This window comes from Pleurodeles waltl, chromosome 7, assembly GCF_031143425.1.
Source record: "Pleurodeles waltl isolate 20211129_DDA chromosome 7, aPleWal1.hap1.20221129, whole genome shotgun sequence".
NCBI lineage: Eukaryota > Metazoa > Chordata > Amphibia > Caudata > Salamandridae > Pleurodeles > Pleurodeles waltl.
Window position 1 is genome coordinate 538,350,993 of NC_090446.1, and position 20,087 is coordinate 538,371,079.

The 20,087-nt window shown below is 49.5% G+C and overlaps 1 protein-coding gene across 1 annotated transcript in view; it reads left to right on the top strand.

The window, feature by feature from the left end:
- The window catches only part of LOC138246915 (uncharacterized), an 81,220-nt gene that overhangs the window by 43,140 nt on the left and 17,993 nt on the right, over window positions 1-20,087 (top strand). The window contains exon 4 of the mRNA XM_069201662.1: window positions 7,601-7,770. Coding sequence (XP_069057763.1) covers window positions 7,601-7,770 — 170 coding nt within the window. The remainder of the gene's footprint in view (window positions 1-7,600; window positions 7,771-20,087) is intronic.

The following is a 20,087-nucleotide window of genomic DNA, read 5'->3' on the forward strand; positions in this document are numbered from 1 at the left end:
GATGTTTTTCCTGTGCTCTTGCGGTAGGATTTTGCCCCAAAATACTCTTAATTACTCAAACTGTGTAATCCCGTTATTTTGGTAATTTCACCTCACAAGAGAAATGATTAATGGCTGATTACTCTTGCGTAAATAAAATTTTGCCAAGGACTGTAAAAAAGCAATAAGTGCAGAATCTGGTCCGTTAAATACCAATTACGCATGTTATGTCTCGTTTTAAAGGTTACAACTTGTAATAGGAGATAATTATTGCACCTTAGAAACTACAAATCCCCATGAGATTGGATTTAAACAATACTTCAGAAAGCATGAGAACATGGTATTACCAATAGAGTGATTTTTCCATGCCTAGAGAACCTTAGCTCAGCTGATCCAGAGGGACAGGCTCTTCTTTACTAGGTATGGGAGATTATAGTTCAAATGGCTCAGGTGGACATGCTCATGTTAAGAGGAGTTTCTTTTCGCGGATTGGTGGACTCATTTAAATAGACCACAGTGACAAGATCACTTTGCAACTTTGTTTTTTTTTCGTTGGGTTTCAACTTAATACCAATTACTCTAATCATTTCTTAACTATCTACCCAGCTGCCCCAGCCCACTTCTAGTTTAGTACACTACATATCTTGTTGTGAAATCTCATCCCCTAACGTTATTGCCTTAGCTATGCCCCCGCCTGCAACTTGACCAACAGTAGTGAAGGACCGTGCGCAGGATTAAAAGGGTGAGAGGTTCAGTGTATGACTTCTGTGATTTATCTGACCAGTAACCACTCCAACTTGAGGTCTACACCGCACGAAGGGCCTGATTAATGAAAAGTCAGTGCCACCTTTATGTCATTTTTTGACGCAAAAGCAGCATAAACTTACAAAATATAATTATATTTTGTAAGTTTGCACCGTTTTTGCATCAAAAAATTACATAAAGGCAGCACTAACTTTTCATAAATCAGGCCCGAAGTCTAAGGCACAGCTGGGGCAGGAAAAACTATCCCTGCAACAGTACAACCAGGAGCAGATAGTTTGTGGGTACCTGCATTGGAGCCACCTGATATGCCCGCCGTTACCGTGCCTCTGCTTCAACTAAGAGTGACCTTTCCCATACTGGGAGATTGGTGCACAGACTTCTTACAGCTGGGCAAAAGAGACATTAACATTTTCTCAAGTTTTAGACACATAAAGAGGGCATTATGGTTGAAGGCCCTGTTGTCAGGTAGGTAAAGCAGCCTAAACTAGCCAATCACTTCTTTCAAAGACAGCTGTCCTCTATGCTCGAATGTTCTGTGGAAGAAAAAGAAGACTTATCTAAATTTATGAAAGGAGAGACAATTTTAAAGTCATCCATAACAAACATGCATGATAAATTGGATAATATGGAACAGAGGTTAACCACTGCCAAGACCAAAATAGAGACAACTGAGTGGCTACTTGTAGAAACTGTGAGATAGTTTATGCTGTGGAAGGACAGATTAAGAAAATGTAGCAGAAATGCAGCATCTGAACCAAGATTCTTCTAATACTTCCACACTCATTTGTGTACACTGACAGCAGTTGTTCGGCTTGAGACCAGGTAGGTATGCTAGAAAACCTACAGAGAGCCAGAACCATGCAGGGCTTGAAAAGGCCATCAGCTGATGAACTTTCAGAAAAGCCCAAGGTGGTTCTCCATCAAGAAGTCCTCTCCAGCTCAACAATCTAATGTCCATTAAGGGAGCAATCTGGTAGACATTGAAGGACCCTAGAAGAGGCAGATATGAGGGGGGCACAATCTTTTTAACCGAGGTAGTTGGGCATGCACGAAAAAATCCTTAAGGCAGCTACAATTAAAAATAATTGCTCCATTTGAAGAGACAAATTCTTCTGTTCCTGGACCAGATTTTCATTTATATAACAAATAAGCAAAAAGTGCAAGAGCTGTGAAAGAAAGCAATGAAAAATGGGATGGCGACTTCTGTTTTATTTCCTAATTCACTGAAGGTAACTTTGGAAGATAAAGCATCAGTTTGTACAACATGAAACTGACTTGAACAGAGAGAGGATGAGGACTGATTGGAAGGCACTGGAGGTTGGCCAAAAGTGGTTTAATCTTAAATGTACTCTCTTCGGTGATACCACTGTGAAGAATGTGCCCCCTCTGCATGACCCCCACCCTCCACCCCCATTTCCATCTCCCAGAGAAGCCTTTATGGCACTCCTCTGTTCACCCATCAGCGGAGGCATCCCCACTGCATAACCAGTGGTCCACCACCATTGGAACGATAACGGTTTGTCTAACTCAATAGAGTGGGGAGACAATTTGTTAGGCAGATAGGGTATTCTGTCACGTTTGTATTGAAGTGCCCAGTCCACTAAACTTCAGAACAGGCCCTAAAAGTGTCAGTATTTGACTAAATTGCTACATTTAAATCCTCCCTCCTTCCAGACATTCAAAGGGGCCCTGGAAGTTAGATCCCCTTTGGAAGAATGAGCATTAAAAACAGACACATCACTCAGCACATTTGTAGGGAGCCACCTAAGTCAATGAAATACCGGACGTGAAATTAGGTGCAACGGTTTTGTAAAATATATCAAGAAATTGAGTCTGCAGGAGGTCGATCTGTAGTCGTTTTAAGGCCATGGCATTGTTCATCATGCGGAAAACATGTATATGAAGTTTTAGTAGCTATACATGCACCAACTCACATCGAATAAAAGCCCTTCAGTGGCATAAAAAACATCTGCTCTCTGCACCGACCATACAGAAATCCTTCAAAAAGAAATGATGATTAAGAGCATAATTCATTTTCTCACAATTCGGCCCTCAGTTTTGAAGGTATCCTTTTCATTTAAAACAAATGTTATGGTATTTTTGTTTGAGAAGTCAAGACGTTAATTCATAATATTTGGCTCAGTGTCTTCAATTATAATCTTTATTTCGCATTTGTCACATGCAGTACAAATATTCTTGCAGAGACTGTCAATATTGCAATTAATCGATGGTAAAATTGTTAATGGAACAGTTATCTTTGGAAAATCGGCCTAGAGATGTTTTAAGGCATGGGCAAAGTGGGAACCTTTAAAGGGGCTCCTTATTAAACTTTCAGGACAGCTTCCACTCCGTCTAGAGTTACAAAATAACTAGTTTGTTTACTTACTTTCTTTTTTTGAGCCACCTTGTCAGGCCAATCCAGCCCCTGCCTGACAAAAAGAGGGATTTAAAGAAAATACCTATTTTATTCTGGTTTGATTCCGGAGGCATGTTTACCTTTGAAAGTGAATAGGCACAGCCTCTTACTATATTCATCATATGGAGACTTAGTGGTAGATTTACAAACCTTTCACGCAACAGAACGCAGCAAGACAAATTGCTGCACTGTGTGAAAGGGAAAGGGCAGGAATGTGCCATATTTACTATGTATAGCGCATCCCTGCTCTCTCTCTCTCTGCGCTGGCGCACTGAGTGCTGCCTAGCACCAACGCAGTTACCCTTGCACAGTGGTGCAAGGGTGCCTTTGTTACATCCAGGATTGTGTTTTTTGCAGGAAGGGACACCTTCCTTCATAAAAGCAATGCATGGGGTCAAAATGCAAACACTTAGAAAGTGGAAAAACATGGAGAAATAGAGTTATTTCTCCATGTTGTGCCTTTTTTGGGAAGGCGTACAATTCTGACACATTCCCAGGTTTACTACTCCTAGCAAATGTGGGAATGTGCCAAAAAGCATGGGTGGATGTGTGGAAACACCCACTCTCCACCCATGTATGCCTTCCAGAGGCAGAGCAATGTAAGACAGAGACTTGTGCTAGCTTCATTACTCTGAATTTACCAAGCCATGCACGGCCAATCAAGGGGGCTTTGCGAGCTTGCTAAATCGGAATTAAGCCCTTGCATCACCTTGCATGATGCAGTGGCAATGCAAGGATTTAATAAATCTGGCCCTTTCTGTGCAATCAAGATTGACATGGAGGGGTTCCAATGTGACTGTTTTGTCCTTTTGGGGCTGCAGCCAGGTTAAGGGATCACAGCTTGCTGCTTCCTGACCCTGAATACCTGTCACTCACAGCACAGGCAGTCCAGTAAACAAAAGCACTTATCAGTGCTGTGTACCCGAATGGCTCTGACAGACTAACTACTGTGTAACCAAGAGTGTGGGAAGTAGGACCACTTTTCCTTCTGTTTATGTGGCAGGTAAGGCACATGTCAATTTGCCGTGCAGCATTATACACTCCCTCTATGATTACACCATCCACATGGAGGCGCTGCTGAGCCGGTGTGAACACAGCTTAGTGCCACCTGACATAGAGTCCAGTTCCTCATATAGCAGGAATTGGAGTACATTAAACAAAAAGCCAACAGGTAGAGTTCAATGGTTCGGGGGCAGAGAGTATTGTAGCGTGGACTGGCATGGGGTGGGGTGGAATAGCATTGACTGGGTTGGAGTGGATTGAGGTAGTGCATGGATTTGAGTAGAGTGGGATAGATTGGATTGGAGTGGAATGGGTTGGAGTGAATGGGGTGGATTGGAGTGGGGTGGGGTGAAATGAGGTGAAGTGGATTGGAGTGAGGTGGATTGGACTGGAGTGATTAGATTGGATTGGGGTGGGTAGATTGGACTGAACTGATAGGACTAGGGTGGGGTGGATTGGTTTGGGGTGGTTTTGAGTGGGGTAAATTGGAGTGGGGTGGATTAGAGGATTGGAGTGGACTGTAGTGAGGTGGATTTGATTTATTGGAGTGGAATGGAGTGAGGTGGACTGAACTGGGGTGGTATTGTTTGGAATGGGGTGGATTGGGGAAGAGTGGGGTGCATATGAGTAGGGTGAAGTGGGGTGGATTGTAGTGGAGTTGGATGGATTGGAGTAAAGTGGAGTGGATTTAGCTAGAGTAGGTAGGATTGGATTAGAGTTGTGTAGATTGGGGTACAATGGGGTGGATTGGAGTACAGTGGTGGTAATGTGGATTGAAGTGTGTTGGAGTGGATGGGTGGATTGGATGTGAGAGGAGTTGATTGAAATGGGGTGAGGTGGATTGGATGGGAAGGAGCGGTGTGGTGGTGTTGGGGGGTGGATTGGAGTGGATTTTATTTGGGTGGAGTGGGTTGGATTGATTTGGGGTGTGGTAGGGTGGTTTGGAGTGGGGGAGATGCACTGTAGTGGTATGGACTGGATTGGGGTGGAGGGAGTTGGATTGAGTGGCGTGAATTGGATTGGAGGGAAGTGGAGAGGAATGGAGTCAGGTGGATTGGATTAAGTAGAGGGATGGGATTGGATTGGGGTTGGGTGGACTGGATTGAAGTTGGGTGGATTGGACTGGAGTGGGAGGAATTGTTTTTGAGTGGGGTGGATTAGATTGGTGTGGAGTGCAATGGATTGGATTTGTGTGGAGTGGGGTGGATTGGATTGGAGTGGGGTGGATTAAGGTGGGGTGGAGTGGATTGGAGTGGGGTGGATTAAGGTGAAATGGATTGCACTGAGGTGGATTAAAGTGGATTGGATTGAAGTGGTATGGAGTGGTGTGAGGCAGGTGGATTGGAGTGGGGTGGAATGGGGTGGACTGGGCTAGATTGGATTGGGGTGGGTTGGATTGGAGTGAGGTGGGTTGGACTGCAGCGGGAGGGGGTGGACTGGAGTGAGTTGGATTCTGGTGGAGTGGAGTGGGATAGGTTGGATTGGATTAGACTGGAGTGGGGCAGATTGAATTTGGCTGGATTGTGGTGGATTGGTCTGAATGGGGTGGATTGGATTGGTGTGGGGTGGATTGTGCTGGATGGGAGTGGGGTGAATTGGGATGCTGAGGGGTAAATTGGGATGCTGATGGGTGGATTTGATCAGCGTGAGTTAGACTGGATTGGAGCGGGGCTGTCTGGAACGGGACAGACTGGAGTGGTGCAGATTATTTTGGATTGGAGTGGTGCAGACTGGAGCGGTTCAGATTGGAATGGGGCGGATTGGGTTGGGGTAGGGAGGGGTGGAACTAGGTGAGGTGGATTGGATTCGAGTGGGGTGGATTGGATTGGAGTGGGGAGGACTGGAGTGGAGCAAATTGTTTTGGATTTAGTAGGGCAGATTGGAGTGGAGAAGATTGTTTTGGATTGGAGTGAGGCAGGTGTGAGTGGGACAGATTGTTTTGGGTTGGGGTGGGGCTGATTGTTTTTGATTGGAGTGGGGCAGATTGTTTTGGATTGAAGTGGGGCAGATTTGGAGTGGGTGGGTTGGGAATATTGGAATGTGGTGGTTTGGGATGGAGTGAGGTGGATTGGATTGAATGTGGTGGACTGGATTCGAGTGGGGCACATTGTTGGATTGGGGTGGGACAGATTGTTGTGGATCAGAGTGGGATGGATTGTCTTAGACTGCTGCACTGGAGTGGGCAGATTTGTTTGGATTGGAGTGGGGCAGATCGTTTTGGATTGAAGTGGGACAGAATGGAGTGGGGTGGGTTGGGGGGATTGAAGTGTGGTGGACTGGAGTGGATTGGAGTGAGTGGTCTGGATTGGAGTGGGGCACATTGGATTGGAGTGAGGTGGATTGGGGCATACTGCACAATTATGTGATAAAGCATAACTTTGAAAATTACACATAAGAAAGAAAAAATGCTGCTTTGCAATATTTAGAACAAGATAACAGACATCATTTGAGGACAGCGCCCACAATCAAAAACAAAACAACACGTGAGTGCAAAGTGAGAAAAGAAGATTTGGCAAAATAAAAAAAAAGGTTAACTATAGAAAATACAACTTTGCATTTTTGTTTGTCCTACTCAGCCATGCGCCTTCTTTTTGCATGATACTGGAAATAAAACAAAAAACAAAATAGTACCTCAATCACTCCAGGAGCAGCGGACGGCACCGATTAAGTCAGTGCTTGGTCATCGCTCCACTGACATGAACAGAAATGATGATAGGCCAACCGTGACCAATTACAAGGCTGTAAAGAAGAGTGCCATGCAATCCAACAAATGACAAGCAATGGGCATCCTCCAAGTCCTTTTCCTAAACAGAACAGCATTTCACAAGCCTTACGCATGCACTCTTGACCCTAAGGAACACCCACCATATGCACAGGTCAAAAGGTGAGACAGCAGTCCACAGCACCACATGCAATAGGCTGGTCCAGACTGATAATATTTCTGTTTCTATGGTGCTTACCAGTCAAAGAGAAACTCTAATATTGGGCCCATTTGGAAGCTGGCCAAAGAAGAGGGTTGTCAACTATACAACCAAAGTCATTGAGGGTATAAATGAGCTGAAATTGGATAATACATTCAGAGCTGTACTGAGCAGGGGCCCCTAAATGATGTTTGGCCAGGAGCTCCCATAATCCTTAAAATGTCTCTGAACCGGCCGAACATGACTGTGTTAAGAATATGCTGGGCCAGAAGGAGCTGGTTTTACTTTGCATTTTGAAAACTGCTATATATTGTATTTCACCTTTTGTAGAACGCCCTCTTACTATTCTGTCAATACCTTCACAATAACCCCCTCCACCACAGGTAATTCGTTTTGGATTTGGATTGGGCTTTACAAGACGATCTTGAAATAATGGAAAATCTTTGCTGGACTGCAGAAACTGAGGTATAAGAATACTGCTGTCTTTTTGTTCATCCATTGTTCTTTGCCCTCGCAGCAAACCTGCCCCCGCCGAACACCCTACAAGAGCTGCAGGTCCCTCTAATGAACTCAACATCTTGCAACTCCATGTTCCTGCAGTACCTAAACCTGAGCCAGGGTTCGACGCTCATCCAGAGTGACATGCTGTGCGCTGGTTACTCAGCGGGACAGAAGAGCTTCTGCAATGTGAGTATTGCTGTTTGTGATGTTCGTTTGTATCGGAAGTGCCCATTCGTATATTTGCAGCTGTCTTGTATGTGCAGAGCTTGAGGTGACAACTTCCACATGTCTTGTGGGCGGTACACTGCTGTAGATCAGGACGCTCGAGTCACAAGTTAAATGATCTGGCTCTGTTAAATGACAGCAGGAAGTGACAACACAGAAAGTGACTTTACATACCATCTTTCTGACTTCCTCTCCTTCATTTTCGTTTTGCTTTCTGCTATCTCTCAGTCCATCTTCTTTTTCCTTTCTTGCACTCTCCCTCTTCCTTCCATCCAAGATTCAAACCCCCCCTCTCCACCTGTAACTTTTCCTTGGCATTCTGGTATTTGTAATCCCATATTTATAACCGACAATCAAAACTAAAAATGCGAACAGGACTAGATAAGCTACGCACACCCAAATCAAATCAAATACTGACCGCTGTCAGTGCACCATCTCCCTGCCTCTCCCTTCTTCCCTTTCTCTCGACTCTCCTTCCCATCTTGGATGACATTTGCTCTGACTCCCTCCCAATCCCAGCTCCCATTCACCCCCAGCTGACCCCTCCCCCCCCTCCTACCTCATATGGCGGCCGCTGCGCGACCGCGCAGCGGGTGCGCCTCTGGCGCGCCAGAGGCAAGCCCGTCTGCGCCCGTCCGCGCCTGGCCCGCGCCCAGCGCCATGACCCCTGGTCCCCAGCGCTCCCAAGCCCCGATGATCCGCTATGACCCCACCACCCTCCATGCCTTCAACCCAGGACGCTCCAACACCTGCTTCCAAGCTCACCCCAAACGCACCAATGGACCCTTCGCCTGCAACTCCTGCAAACGCATCTTCCACCACGCAACAACTACGACCACAAGCCCACGCGCCATCAACCACCTCAAGTGCATCCTAGTCAACGCTCGCTCCGTTCACAAACACGCCGTTGAACTCTGGGACCTCCTAGACTCCACAGCACCGGACGTCGCCTTCATCACGGAGACCTGGATGAACGCCTCCTCTGCTCCAGACATCGCCACCGCCATCCCCGAAGGCTACAAGATCTCCAGGAAAGACCGCACCAACCAAGTAGGAGGAGGCATCGCCATCGTCTTCAAAGACTCCATCAGCGTCACCACCTCCACTGAAGACTCCCCTCTTGCCGCTGAACACCTGCATTTTCAGATTCACACCGACCCGAGGACCACCCTCAGAGGATCCCTCGTCTACCGTCCTCCCGGACCTCGCGCCCCTTTCAGCGACACCATCGCCGACTTCATCTCCCCGCACGCCCTCGCCTCACCGGACTACATCCTCCTAGGCGACCTCAACTTCCATCTGGAACAAAACAATGACCCCAACACCACCACCCTGCTCGACAACCTCGCCAACCTCGGCCTCAAACAACTGGTGAACACTGCCACCCACATCGCCGGACACACACTCGACCCTATCTTCTCCGCCAGCAAACACGTCTTCTTCAGCCACGCCTCCGCCCTTCATTGGACCGACCACAGCTGCATCCACTTCACATTCCGACGCGAGACCCGCCACCTCCGCACTCAACCCATCCCTCGCCGACAGTGGAACAAGATCCCTGAAGAGCAACTCTTCGCCGCACTCGCCGCCAACCAACCCACCCTCACTCGGTGGTGAGGGTGGGTTGGTTGGCGGCGAGTGCGGCGAAGAGTTGCTCTTCAGGGATCTTGTAAATCGTCGCAGCCCTCAACCTCACAAACTGGATCTCCAACTGCGCAGACAACCTTGCTCCCCTCAAACGCTCGCAGCGACAGAACAACACCAAGAAACCCCTCTGGTTCTCTGACACCCTCAAAGAATCAAAGAAAACTTGTCACGCACTTGAGAAAGCCTGGCGCAAGGACCGCACCGCTGACAACATGGCCGCCCTCAAGAACGCTACCCGCAAACACCACCACCTGATCCGCACTGCCAAAAGGAATTTTTTCACCGACAGACTGGACAAAAACAGCCACAACAGCAGAGAACTCTTCAGCATCGTCAAGGAGTTCTCCAACCCCAGCGCCAACGCCAACGCCGTCACGCCCTCACAGGATCTATGCGAATCCCACGCCACTTTCTTCCATCGCAAGATCAGCGACCTCCACGACAGCTTTGGACACCAGACCCAACCTAACACCACCGAACCCACATCCCCGACCATCACCCTCAACAACTGGACCCACATCAGCACGGAAGAAACCAAATCCATCATGAACTCTATCCACTCCGGCGCCCCTTCAGACCCCTGCCCGCACTTCATCTTTAACAAAGCCGACAACATCATCGCCCCGCACCTCCAGACCGTCATCAACTCTTCTTTTTCTTCTGCTACCTTCCCCGAATGCTGGAAACACGCCGAAGTCAACGCCCTACTAAAGAAACCTACGGCTGACCCGAGCGACCTGAAAAACTTCCACCCCATCTCCCTTCTGCCTTTCCCAGCCAAAGTAATAGAGAAGACCGTCAACAAACAGCTGACCACCTTCCTGGAAGACAACAACCTGCTCGACCCCTCACAGACCGGATTCCGAACCAACCACAGCACTGAAACTGCCCTCATCTCAGTCACAGACGACATCAGAACCCTGATGGACAACGGTGAAACAGTCGCCCTCATTCTTCTCGACCTCTCGGCTGCCTTTGACACCGTCTGTCACCGCACCCTAATCACCCGCCTCCGCTCCACCGGGATCCAAGACCAGGCCCTGGACTGGATCGCCTCCTTCCTCGTAAACCGCTCCCAAAGAGTCTACCTCCCTCCGTTTCACTCAGAACCCACTGAGATCATCTGCGGCGTACCTCAAGGCTCATCACTCAGCCCGACACTCTTCAATGTCTACATGAGCCCCCTCGCTAACATCGTACGCAAGCACGACATCATCATCACCTCCTACGCCGACGACACCCAACTTATACTCTCCCTCACCAAGGACCCCGCCAGCGCCAAGACCAACCTACAAGAGGGTATGAAGGACGTCGCAGATTGGATGAGGCTCAGCCGCCTAAAGCTGAACTCTGAAAAAACTGAAGTCCTCATCCTCGGCAACACCCCGTCCACCTGGGACGACTCCTGGTGGCCCACGGCCCTCGGCACCGCACCGACCCCCGCAGACCACGCCCGCAACCTCGGCTTCATCTTGGACCCCCTTCTCACCATGACCAAGCAAGTCAACGCCGTGTCCTCCGCCTGCTTCCTCACCCTCTGCATGCTCCGCAAGATCTTCCGCTGGATCCCCGCCGACACCAGAAAAACCGTGACCCACGCCCTCGTCACGAGCCGCCTGGACTACGGCAACACCCTCTACGCTGGGACCACCGCCAAACTCCAAAATCGCCTGCAACGCATTCAAAACGCCTCAGCCCGCCTCATCCTCGACGTACCCCGCAACAGCCACATCTCCGCACACCTGAGACACCTGCATTGGCTCCCAGTCAGCAAAAGGATCACCTTCCGACTTCTCACCCACGCACACAAAGCCCTCCACGACAAGGGACCGGAATACCTCAACAGACGGCTCAACTTCTACGTCCCCACCCGCCCCCTCCGCTCCTCTGGCCTCGCACTCGCCGCCGTCCCTCGCATCTGACGCTCCACGGCGGGTGGGAGATCTTTCTCCTTCCTGGCGGCCAAGACCTGGAACTCCCTCCCCACCAGCCTCAGGACCACCCAGGACCACTCCGCTTTCCGGAGACTCCTAAAGACCTGGCTGTTCGAGCAGCGATAACCACCCCCTTTGTCCCTAGCGCCTTGAGACCCGCACGGGTGAGTAGCGCGCTTTATAAATGCTAATGATTTGATTTGATCCTTCCTTTCTTCTGATATATCCCTCCCCTCGTCACTTGTCTCTTTTCCCTCACTTTTTCCCTTTATTTCTCCTTGCCTGACTCATGATATTCCTTGATTGTCTTCTGCCTAGCCCTCTTTCTCGCAGTCCCACTCTCTAGTCCTGCCTTATCTTTGTCCGTTTCCCTCTCACCCCGTAGGCGTTGGAAGGAGGGGTGTTGAAGGTGCTGCAGCACCCTCAAAATAACCTTACTGGAGTTCAGTATGTGAATGAGCAATTGAGTTGTCATTACATTTTGTTTTTATCTTGTCACATTTGCTGTGCGTTCGAAGACCGAGGTCAAATGTCAGGCTATGTCTTCAGACAAATTGCTGCTTGCTTATTTAACATGTAGAATGGTGCTTTTTTTCTTTCTCCTACTGCAACTTGAGAGGAGTTTGTAAAGTGATGTTTGTGACAATCTCGCTAGGATACTGAGTGTGAAAGAAAGGCTGTAGGACTTCACTTTTTACTAGAATACTGCAAAATGCAAGTACCTGTAAATGAACCGTACACATATTTCAAAATACAGCAACAGTTAGGAAAGCACAAATGGAACACATTCTTTTTTCAACTCTAAAGTGTGATGGAAGCAAACATTTTAATATGTTCAAATCAAGACACTTTAGTGGGTGACGCAGCAGATAAATATTTGCTGAACTTTTATCTGTAAAACTGCATGTCTGTGCAAATTAAATGCCCTTTTCCATAAAATGTGCTTTCTTTAAATGACAGTGTGCTACCACACCATGCTTTAGTAATATATTTGCAACAGTGTGTTCCAAAATTCACCGCACACCCATCACTCCTTTGTTGAATGGCCCTTGCTCATTTGCTACTGTTGTTCTTTGTGTGACGCTTGATTTTTTCACAGTCCCTGTGACTTCAGTGATATAATATTGATAGCAGCACTACCACTCTGGAAATTGATCCAGCACCACTGTCTCACCCTCATTTCCTCCATTCCATCCTGGTATTCCTCTTCCACCATAGATTTTAAGCAGACCCATGTCAGGTGTTAGAAGTTCATCCACTGCCGTATTTTGTGCCACATGGTGTTTGTAATTTTGTGTTGCTAACTGAAGATGCAAAAAACATATACCACAATGCAAAGAAAAAAACAGGGCTAGACAAACGTCTCAAAGTGGCCTTGGGATAAAGTCCAGCTCCTCTTCTCGCTCTCTGTTTCCTATTGCTTTCTTCAGCTTGAGCTCTGCCCATCTTGCTCCCACCTTGTTCTTCATCCAATTCCCTAGACTTTCACCTCCTTTTAAATTAAGCCTACTTCCTGCTGTTCTTCTTCACCTCTGTCTATTCCCGTGGAACCCCTGCCCGTTTTATGCCACACATTCCATAACCCATTTTGTTTCCCATACATCACTCTCATTATAGTCTCTCAGCAGCACTCAGAATCCTGAGGGCTATTAGAGGACTTCCAGTGAAGAATGAGTTACCATCAATAAAGACTTACCAGGGAGAGAATCTGTCTAGCCGCAGACTTTTTACCTTTGATTATCCCTAGGCTTCAGACTGGATCCCAAAAGATTTGTTTAGCAGAAAACCTGTAAACCTGTAGGTGGTGTCATTTGGATCCACATCATCAGTGTCTACCGCGACAGAAGTGATGTGTGTGGTACCCATATAGGCGCCACCTTGGTGTGCTGACATCAGTAACTTTTGCAACTTTCCATGCGAGGAGCCACAATGAAAACTGACCACTGGTGTGGAAAAGACTAAGGCCCTCATTACGACCCTGGCGGTCAGTGATAAAGTGGCAGTAATACCGCCAACAGGCTGGCGGTAAGTACTGCCAAATTATGACCATGGCGGTTAGATCTCTGAAAGACAGCCAATGTACCACACCGAGCGCCAGGGCGGAAACAACAGGCACCATGGTGGTAGCCGCCTACAGCCAGGCGGAAGACAAACTTCCACCCACCATATTAAGACACATCACTCCTCCATCTTTTCCGGGGCGGTACCAACGCCATCAAAAGCCTGGCGGAAGCACATCACAGCAGTGAAAGGATTCACCATTGGAGACACAGGGAAGAACCATGCTGCCATAGAACCAGAACTGCAAGTATTCCCAATGATCTTCTACATTACGCTCCACCATGAATAGCAATTCCAGCGAAGACAACGATGGTGAGTACAGCCATCTAGCACACAAGAGAGGGGGGGAGGAAAACAACAGTGACACACGCACACACAACACACACACCATACACACAACCAGCTGCACAATAAAAAATTTATCCCCGTAAATCGGCTACAAAATGCAAAGACAACAGGGACTGACTAAAGTGATTGTAATAAGAACAACACAAAATTAATAATTCGATTTGACAATGCCACTAATATATGTACAAATGAACAAAAAAAGGGACACTGGCCAGTCCTCAGTTCACAGGGGCCACATAGTCACAGGGCAAAGTCCAAGGCCCCACTCGTTCCCTGCACCAATACGGAGAGAACACTGCAGGGGCATCAGTTGGCAAATAGGCAGGCACCTTAGGGAAAGGGAGGGGGTCACCTCAGCCGAATGCGGAAGCAAGACCACTGGTTCTGGAGGGGGAAACATGCCCTGTGCTTTGTCCTGGGGAATGCAAGGCCACAGTCTCTCAAGTGGGTGACATGCCCACTGGTTCTGGAGGGGGCAATATGCCCTGTGCTTGGTCCTGGGGAGTGCAAGGCCACAGTCTCTCAAGTGGGTGACTTGCCCACTGGTTCTGGAGGGGGCAACATGCCCTGTGCTTGGTCTTGGGGAGTGCAAGGCCACAGTCTTTTGAGTGGGTGACTTGCCCACTAGTTCCGAAAGGGACAGGCCGCACAGCAGTCCATAGAGGCTGGATTATATGGCGTCCGCTGGCGGTGATGGCTGCACTATGGTGGTGGTGGTAGTGGGAGGCTCGTGCTCAGCCCCGGCACCCTCCGAAGGCTGCATTGTAGTGCTGGTGGTAGTGGGAGGCTCCTGCTCAGCCCCTGCACTCACTGATGGCTGCACAACCACAGCTGGCAGTGGAGGCTCTGTGACAGCTGCTGGTGAGGGCTCCTTGCCCTTTCTGCTGGCTGGTGCAGGCTCCTTCTCCTTTCTGCTGGCTGGTGCGGGCTCCTTCCCCTTTCTGCTGGCTGGTGCAGGCTCCTTGCCCTTTTTGATGGCCTTCCCTATCAGTATTTGTGGCATGGAGTCCTTTGCACCACGAGTAGGTGCTGATGGAACTGGGCCTGTGGACTGTTTGGCTGAGGTGCTTGGCTGGGTTCTTGATACTCTGGCCATATGTGCAGGATGGGGGGTAGGGAAGAGGTCAATGGTGGAAAGGAAAAGCTTTTTAGGCACATTGGGGTGGGAAGAGGGGGAAGAAATAGGAGTGAAGGATGAGGGAGTGGTTGTTGGAGGTGTTTGTCTGCTGGATTTGGGTGCAGGTGCATGGGTTGTATGCTGTTGTGAGGAGGATGGCTGTTAGGTGTCGGAGTGCTTGCGTTTGTGTTCTTTAGGGTGAGGGACAGACACAGTGGGAGAGGATACAGGGGATCTGTGCGTGGATGTTGTGGATGTGTCTGCCAGTGAGGTGTGTGTTCTGCTTGGTGCGGTGGTGATGAAGTGCATGCAGGTGTGAGTGTAGACGTAACTAGGTGGGAGGTGGAGGAGGAGGAGGGGGAAACAGTGGAAATAGTGGATGTTTTTGTGTCTGCAACTGAATGGTGTTTGTTTGAGAGCCTGTGGGATGAACTGTGGTGCTTGATTTTCCCTGTGACACTTTTGGGTGTTGTCTTGTGTCCATGCTCGTCTGGCCGTGTGCTTGGTATGGGTTGGGCTTGAGGATAATGGGACTGGGAAGTGGAAGTTGGAGGAGGGACTGTTGAAACAGGAACAATAGCTGCCATCAGAGAGGAGGCCAGACTATGAATCGATCTCTGTTGGGCGGCCAATCCACCGTGAATGCCCTCCAGGAATGCATTCAGGCTGCCAACCCCTGGATGGCATTCACAATGGTTGATTGCACTACAGAGATGAATCTCAGGAGGTCAATAGCCTCCTCACTCAGGGCAGCAGGGCACACTTGGGCAGGGCCTGAGGTGCCTGGGGCGAAGGAGACGCCCACCCTCATGGTGGAGCGGGCACGGGCAACTCACTGAGGGGCTGCTGGGAGGGCGGTGCCGGTACAGAGGTGGTGGCTGTACCTGTAGCTGGCGTGGTCACAGAGGTGTCCGACACCACCAGGGAGCTTCCATCGGAGGAGGTATCTGAGTCTGTATTGTCCCCTCCAGTCTCCGCCGTGGTGCTCCCCTCGCCCTCCATTCCACTGGTGCCCTCAGCGTCAGTGGACTCTGCCACCTGGGTCCTGTGGTATGCAGCTCCCTCCTTCGCCGATGCCTCTGCTCCTCTGCCAGATGATGCTAATGCACATAAGGACAGGATGACAAAACAAGAAAGGGGGGGGGGGAGAGACAAAGGAAACACTGGGTCAATGACTGCACCAACACCACAGTTGGCATACACAGCGCCCTCACACACAAGGTACAGGCCTATACACTATGCATTGCACTAACAGTGATATTGCCAGCCACCAAGGCATGAGGAGGAGCACACACCGCCAATTGTAACACACCTGAGACCCAGGCAGCCCTGAACAGTAGTGGATGCTAACAAGCTAGGTAGGCAGTATTTTCCCTTCAGACCCTTAGTCACCAGAGGACCTACGCTGCTATGTCTGGCCTGGCCTAGGAGCACCCAATGACACACACCCACCCAGATACCGCCCCTCCTACCTTTTCCTTCAATAATGGGCACTGTACTCACCCCTGTGGCTGCTGTGTTGCCCTTAAGCACCCATCCAGCTCTGGATAGGCCACCACCAGTATGCAGGCCATCAGGGGGCTCAGGGTTCGACGGGCACCCCTTCTTCATTGGGAGGCCATCCCCAGCTGAGTCTCTGCGGTATTTCGTGCCCAGCTCCGCCTGCCATAGACCCCTAGGGTCCGCACCTCCTTGGGGATGGCACGCCATATACCCTTCTTTTGATGGGCGGTGACCTGCAGAGGCAATACAGACAAGAGAACACCATTAGGTAAACAGTCCAGCCACTTACACAAATGGCCCGCCATATCCGTTTCCAGCACTATTGGCACACATACAGCCCAGCACTCAATGTGTGCCCAGCCAGGAGGACATCCCTTCCCCCTTACACAATGCCTTCACACACACCTCCATCCATGCATGCCACATGCATCGTGCCCACAGTGTACTCACCTGTTGGTCTGGAGGCTCATACAGCAGTCCGTACTGGGGTAGGACCCCATCCACCAGTCTCTCCAACTCCTCCGAAGTGAAGGCTGGGGAACTTTCCTCTGTCACACAGGCCATGGTAGGTTCCAGATACAGGTCACCGCAGCACATGCAGTGTAGGTCCTCTCCCATGGATGGTCAGGAAACAAGTGAGGAATCACATAGAAAATGGCAGTCACGTCCGCGGCGGTGCAAACCTTCACCGCTAGCGTAGATCACCATTGGCCACTGTACCCCATAGGGCCCAATATTAACCAATGAGGAATTGCACGGTGATTCCCGACTACCTCCCACTATGGCGCACAACGTCAGCAGCATTACCACCTGTCCCTCCACACAGGACAGGCGGTCACCATTTCAGGGGGGGCAGGCCTATGGAATAATGCTGTGTCACAGAAGAAATAGACAGATCACACTGACCCATTACATGTATACAGATTGCAAACTACTGTTATGGCTCAACTGTTCAGTTTATGACAGCCTCCTCACTCTTTTGGCCCTTAGATTCCTACAGCTTTGGATGAATAGGAGATGGAGACATACCCCATGTACAGACCCCTGATTGACTTGGCTACACTGGAGGACATGCACATAATAATCACCCATAGACTAGGCAGGGCCACAATCACAGAGCTGCGTGCCCAATTGGAGCCTGACCTGATATCTGCTATCCATCATCCGACTGGGATCCCCCCTCTTGCGCAAGTGCTATCAGTGCTCCATTTCCTGGCAACTGGTTCTTTCTAGGTGACATTGGGCTTGGCAGCAGGAATGCCACAGCCAATGTTCTCAATAGTGCTGACAAGAGTATTGTCTTCCCTGATAAAACACATGTGCAGCTGCATTGCATTCCCCTAGGTTGAGGATTTGGCCACAATGAAAGCCGAGTTTTATGCAATGGGACATATCCCCAATATAATTGGGGCGATTGACAGAACTCATATTGCATTTGTTCCCACTGCCAGAATGAACAGGTGTTCAGGAATTGTAAGAGTTTCCACTCTATGAATGTGCAGATGCTGTGCTTGGCTGACCAGTACATCTCCCACATCAATGGTAAGTACCCTGCATGATGCGTTTGTCCTGAGGAATAGCAGCATCCCAAATGTGATGGGCCAACCACAGAGGCACAGGGTGTAGCTAATAGGTGAGCCCTGGTTCCCACCCTGTATATGTTGGTGTATGTGTATGGTGTGGGCCATATAGGATAGTGTGTGGCTAAATGTTGTCCCTCAATATTTGCAGGTGACTCTGGTTACCCAAACCTATCATGGCTGCTAACCCCTGTGAGGAATGCCAGGACAAGGGCAGAAGAACGTTATAATGAGGCACATGGGCGAACCAGAAGGATAATTGAGGGAACCTTTGGCCTCCTGAAGGCCAGGTTCTTCTGCCTCCATCAAACAAGTAGATCCCTGTGCTACTCACCCAAGAAGGTCTGCCAGATAGTCGTGGCATGCTGCATGTTGCACAATCTGGCTGTCCCTTTTCTGCAGAAGGAGGAGACTGGAGATGCCCCTGTGGCAGCAGTTGACCCTGTGGACAGTGAGGATAAGGAGGCAGAGGATGAGGATGAGGACAACAGAACAACTGTAATCCGTCAGTACTTCCAATGACACACAGGTGAGACAGTGTAACTTTACATTTCAATGACTTTGGTTGTATTCTGTGTGGCATTGGCATGCTGGTATTTCCCACTTCTATGCCCACTTAGGGCCATATGTACGAATAAATTTTCCCATTGACACAGAATGGGAAAAAAACTTTTATACATCTGGCCCTTACTGTTTCCTCTGACTATTCATTTTGCAGATGTTGGTGATTTGACAAATATTCCTGGTCTGATCACAACAGCCAGCTACAGGTCATTCATTTTATGCTCGTTCTATGTACAGTTCTTTTGCACTGGTTGTACCTGTTTCAATCAATACATATTTGAAATACATGACATACTCTAAATACATTTTTTTCAAAGTGTGTTTATTGAAGTGCTAACATATAGGGAGAAGCGCAATGGGATTGGGTGATGATAGAGGAAAGTCCAGGGTATTGTCCTAGTCTGTTTGCAGCACAGGTGCATTCTCCAAGGGGGCATAGGAAGGGGAGGAATGGCAATTCAAGGTGGACAGGGTGACTGAGTAGGACACAAGGGAGAAAATCAGGAGAGTCTCATTTCCTGGCGGGGTCTTGGCAAGTGTCTCTGGCTTCTATTTGGGTCGCAGGAAACGTTTGCGGGGTGGTTCACCTTCTGCGGGGGTGCTGGTGGCCTATGAGTCCTGTGGCCGGCCCTCCTGGCCACTAGTGGAAGTGGAAGGCTGTTCGATTACTGGCTACAGGCAGGGTCCCGCTGGTGTGAGACTGCCTCCCTCATAATGTTGCCCATGTCTGCCAGCACCCCTGCTATGGAGATCAGGGTGCTGGTGATGGCCTGCAAGTCCTCCCTTATCCCCTGGTACTGTCCCTCCTGCAGCCGCCTGTTCTCCTACATGTTGTCCAGGATCTGGCCTGTTGTGTCCTGGGAATGCTGATAGGCTCCCAGGATCTAGGAGAGTGCCTCCTGGAGAGTCGGTTCCCTGTGCCTGTCCTCCCCCTGGTGCACAGCATTCCTCCCAGTGTCCCTGGTGGCCTGTCCCTCTGTCCCCTGAACCGTGGGCCCACTGCCACTGATCCCAGGTCCCTGATTGTCTTGGGTGCGAGGTGTAGCCTGGGGTTCCTGTACAGGTGGGCACACTACTGATTGATGTGCACTGGGGACAGAGGTTTGGGGATTCTAGGTGGGTGCTGTAGTGTTGGATCCTGATGGGGGAGGCTCTGTGGTGGTCTGTGATTTGGCTTGGGTAACTGGCTGTCCAGTGATCCTTGATGGGCCAGGTATATCATCCAGATCCTAAAGTCCAGAGTTACTGTCATCACTGTGGGCCTCGTCTGTTGGGGGACTGGATAGTGCTGGCACTTCCTCTCTGGTGACATTGGCTGGGGTACCTGTGGGGATGTAAATTATGTGTTATGCTTCATGTGTATTACATATTGTACATCCCTGGCTTCACCCCTGTGGTTGGAGTTGCCCTGTCAGCTTTTACTTGTGTATGGTGGGATTGTTAGTTCTCTCTACTATGCATGCTTTAGTGATGAGTGTCCATGCAAGGCTGTGAGGGGTGTCCATGCGTTGGTACAGCATGCAG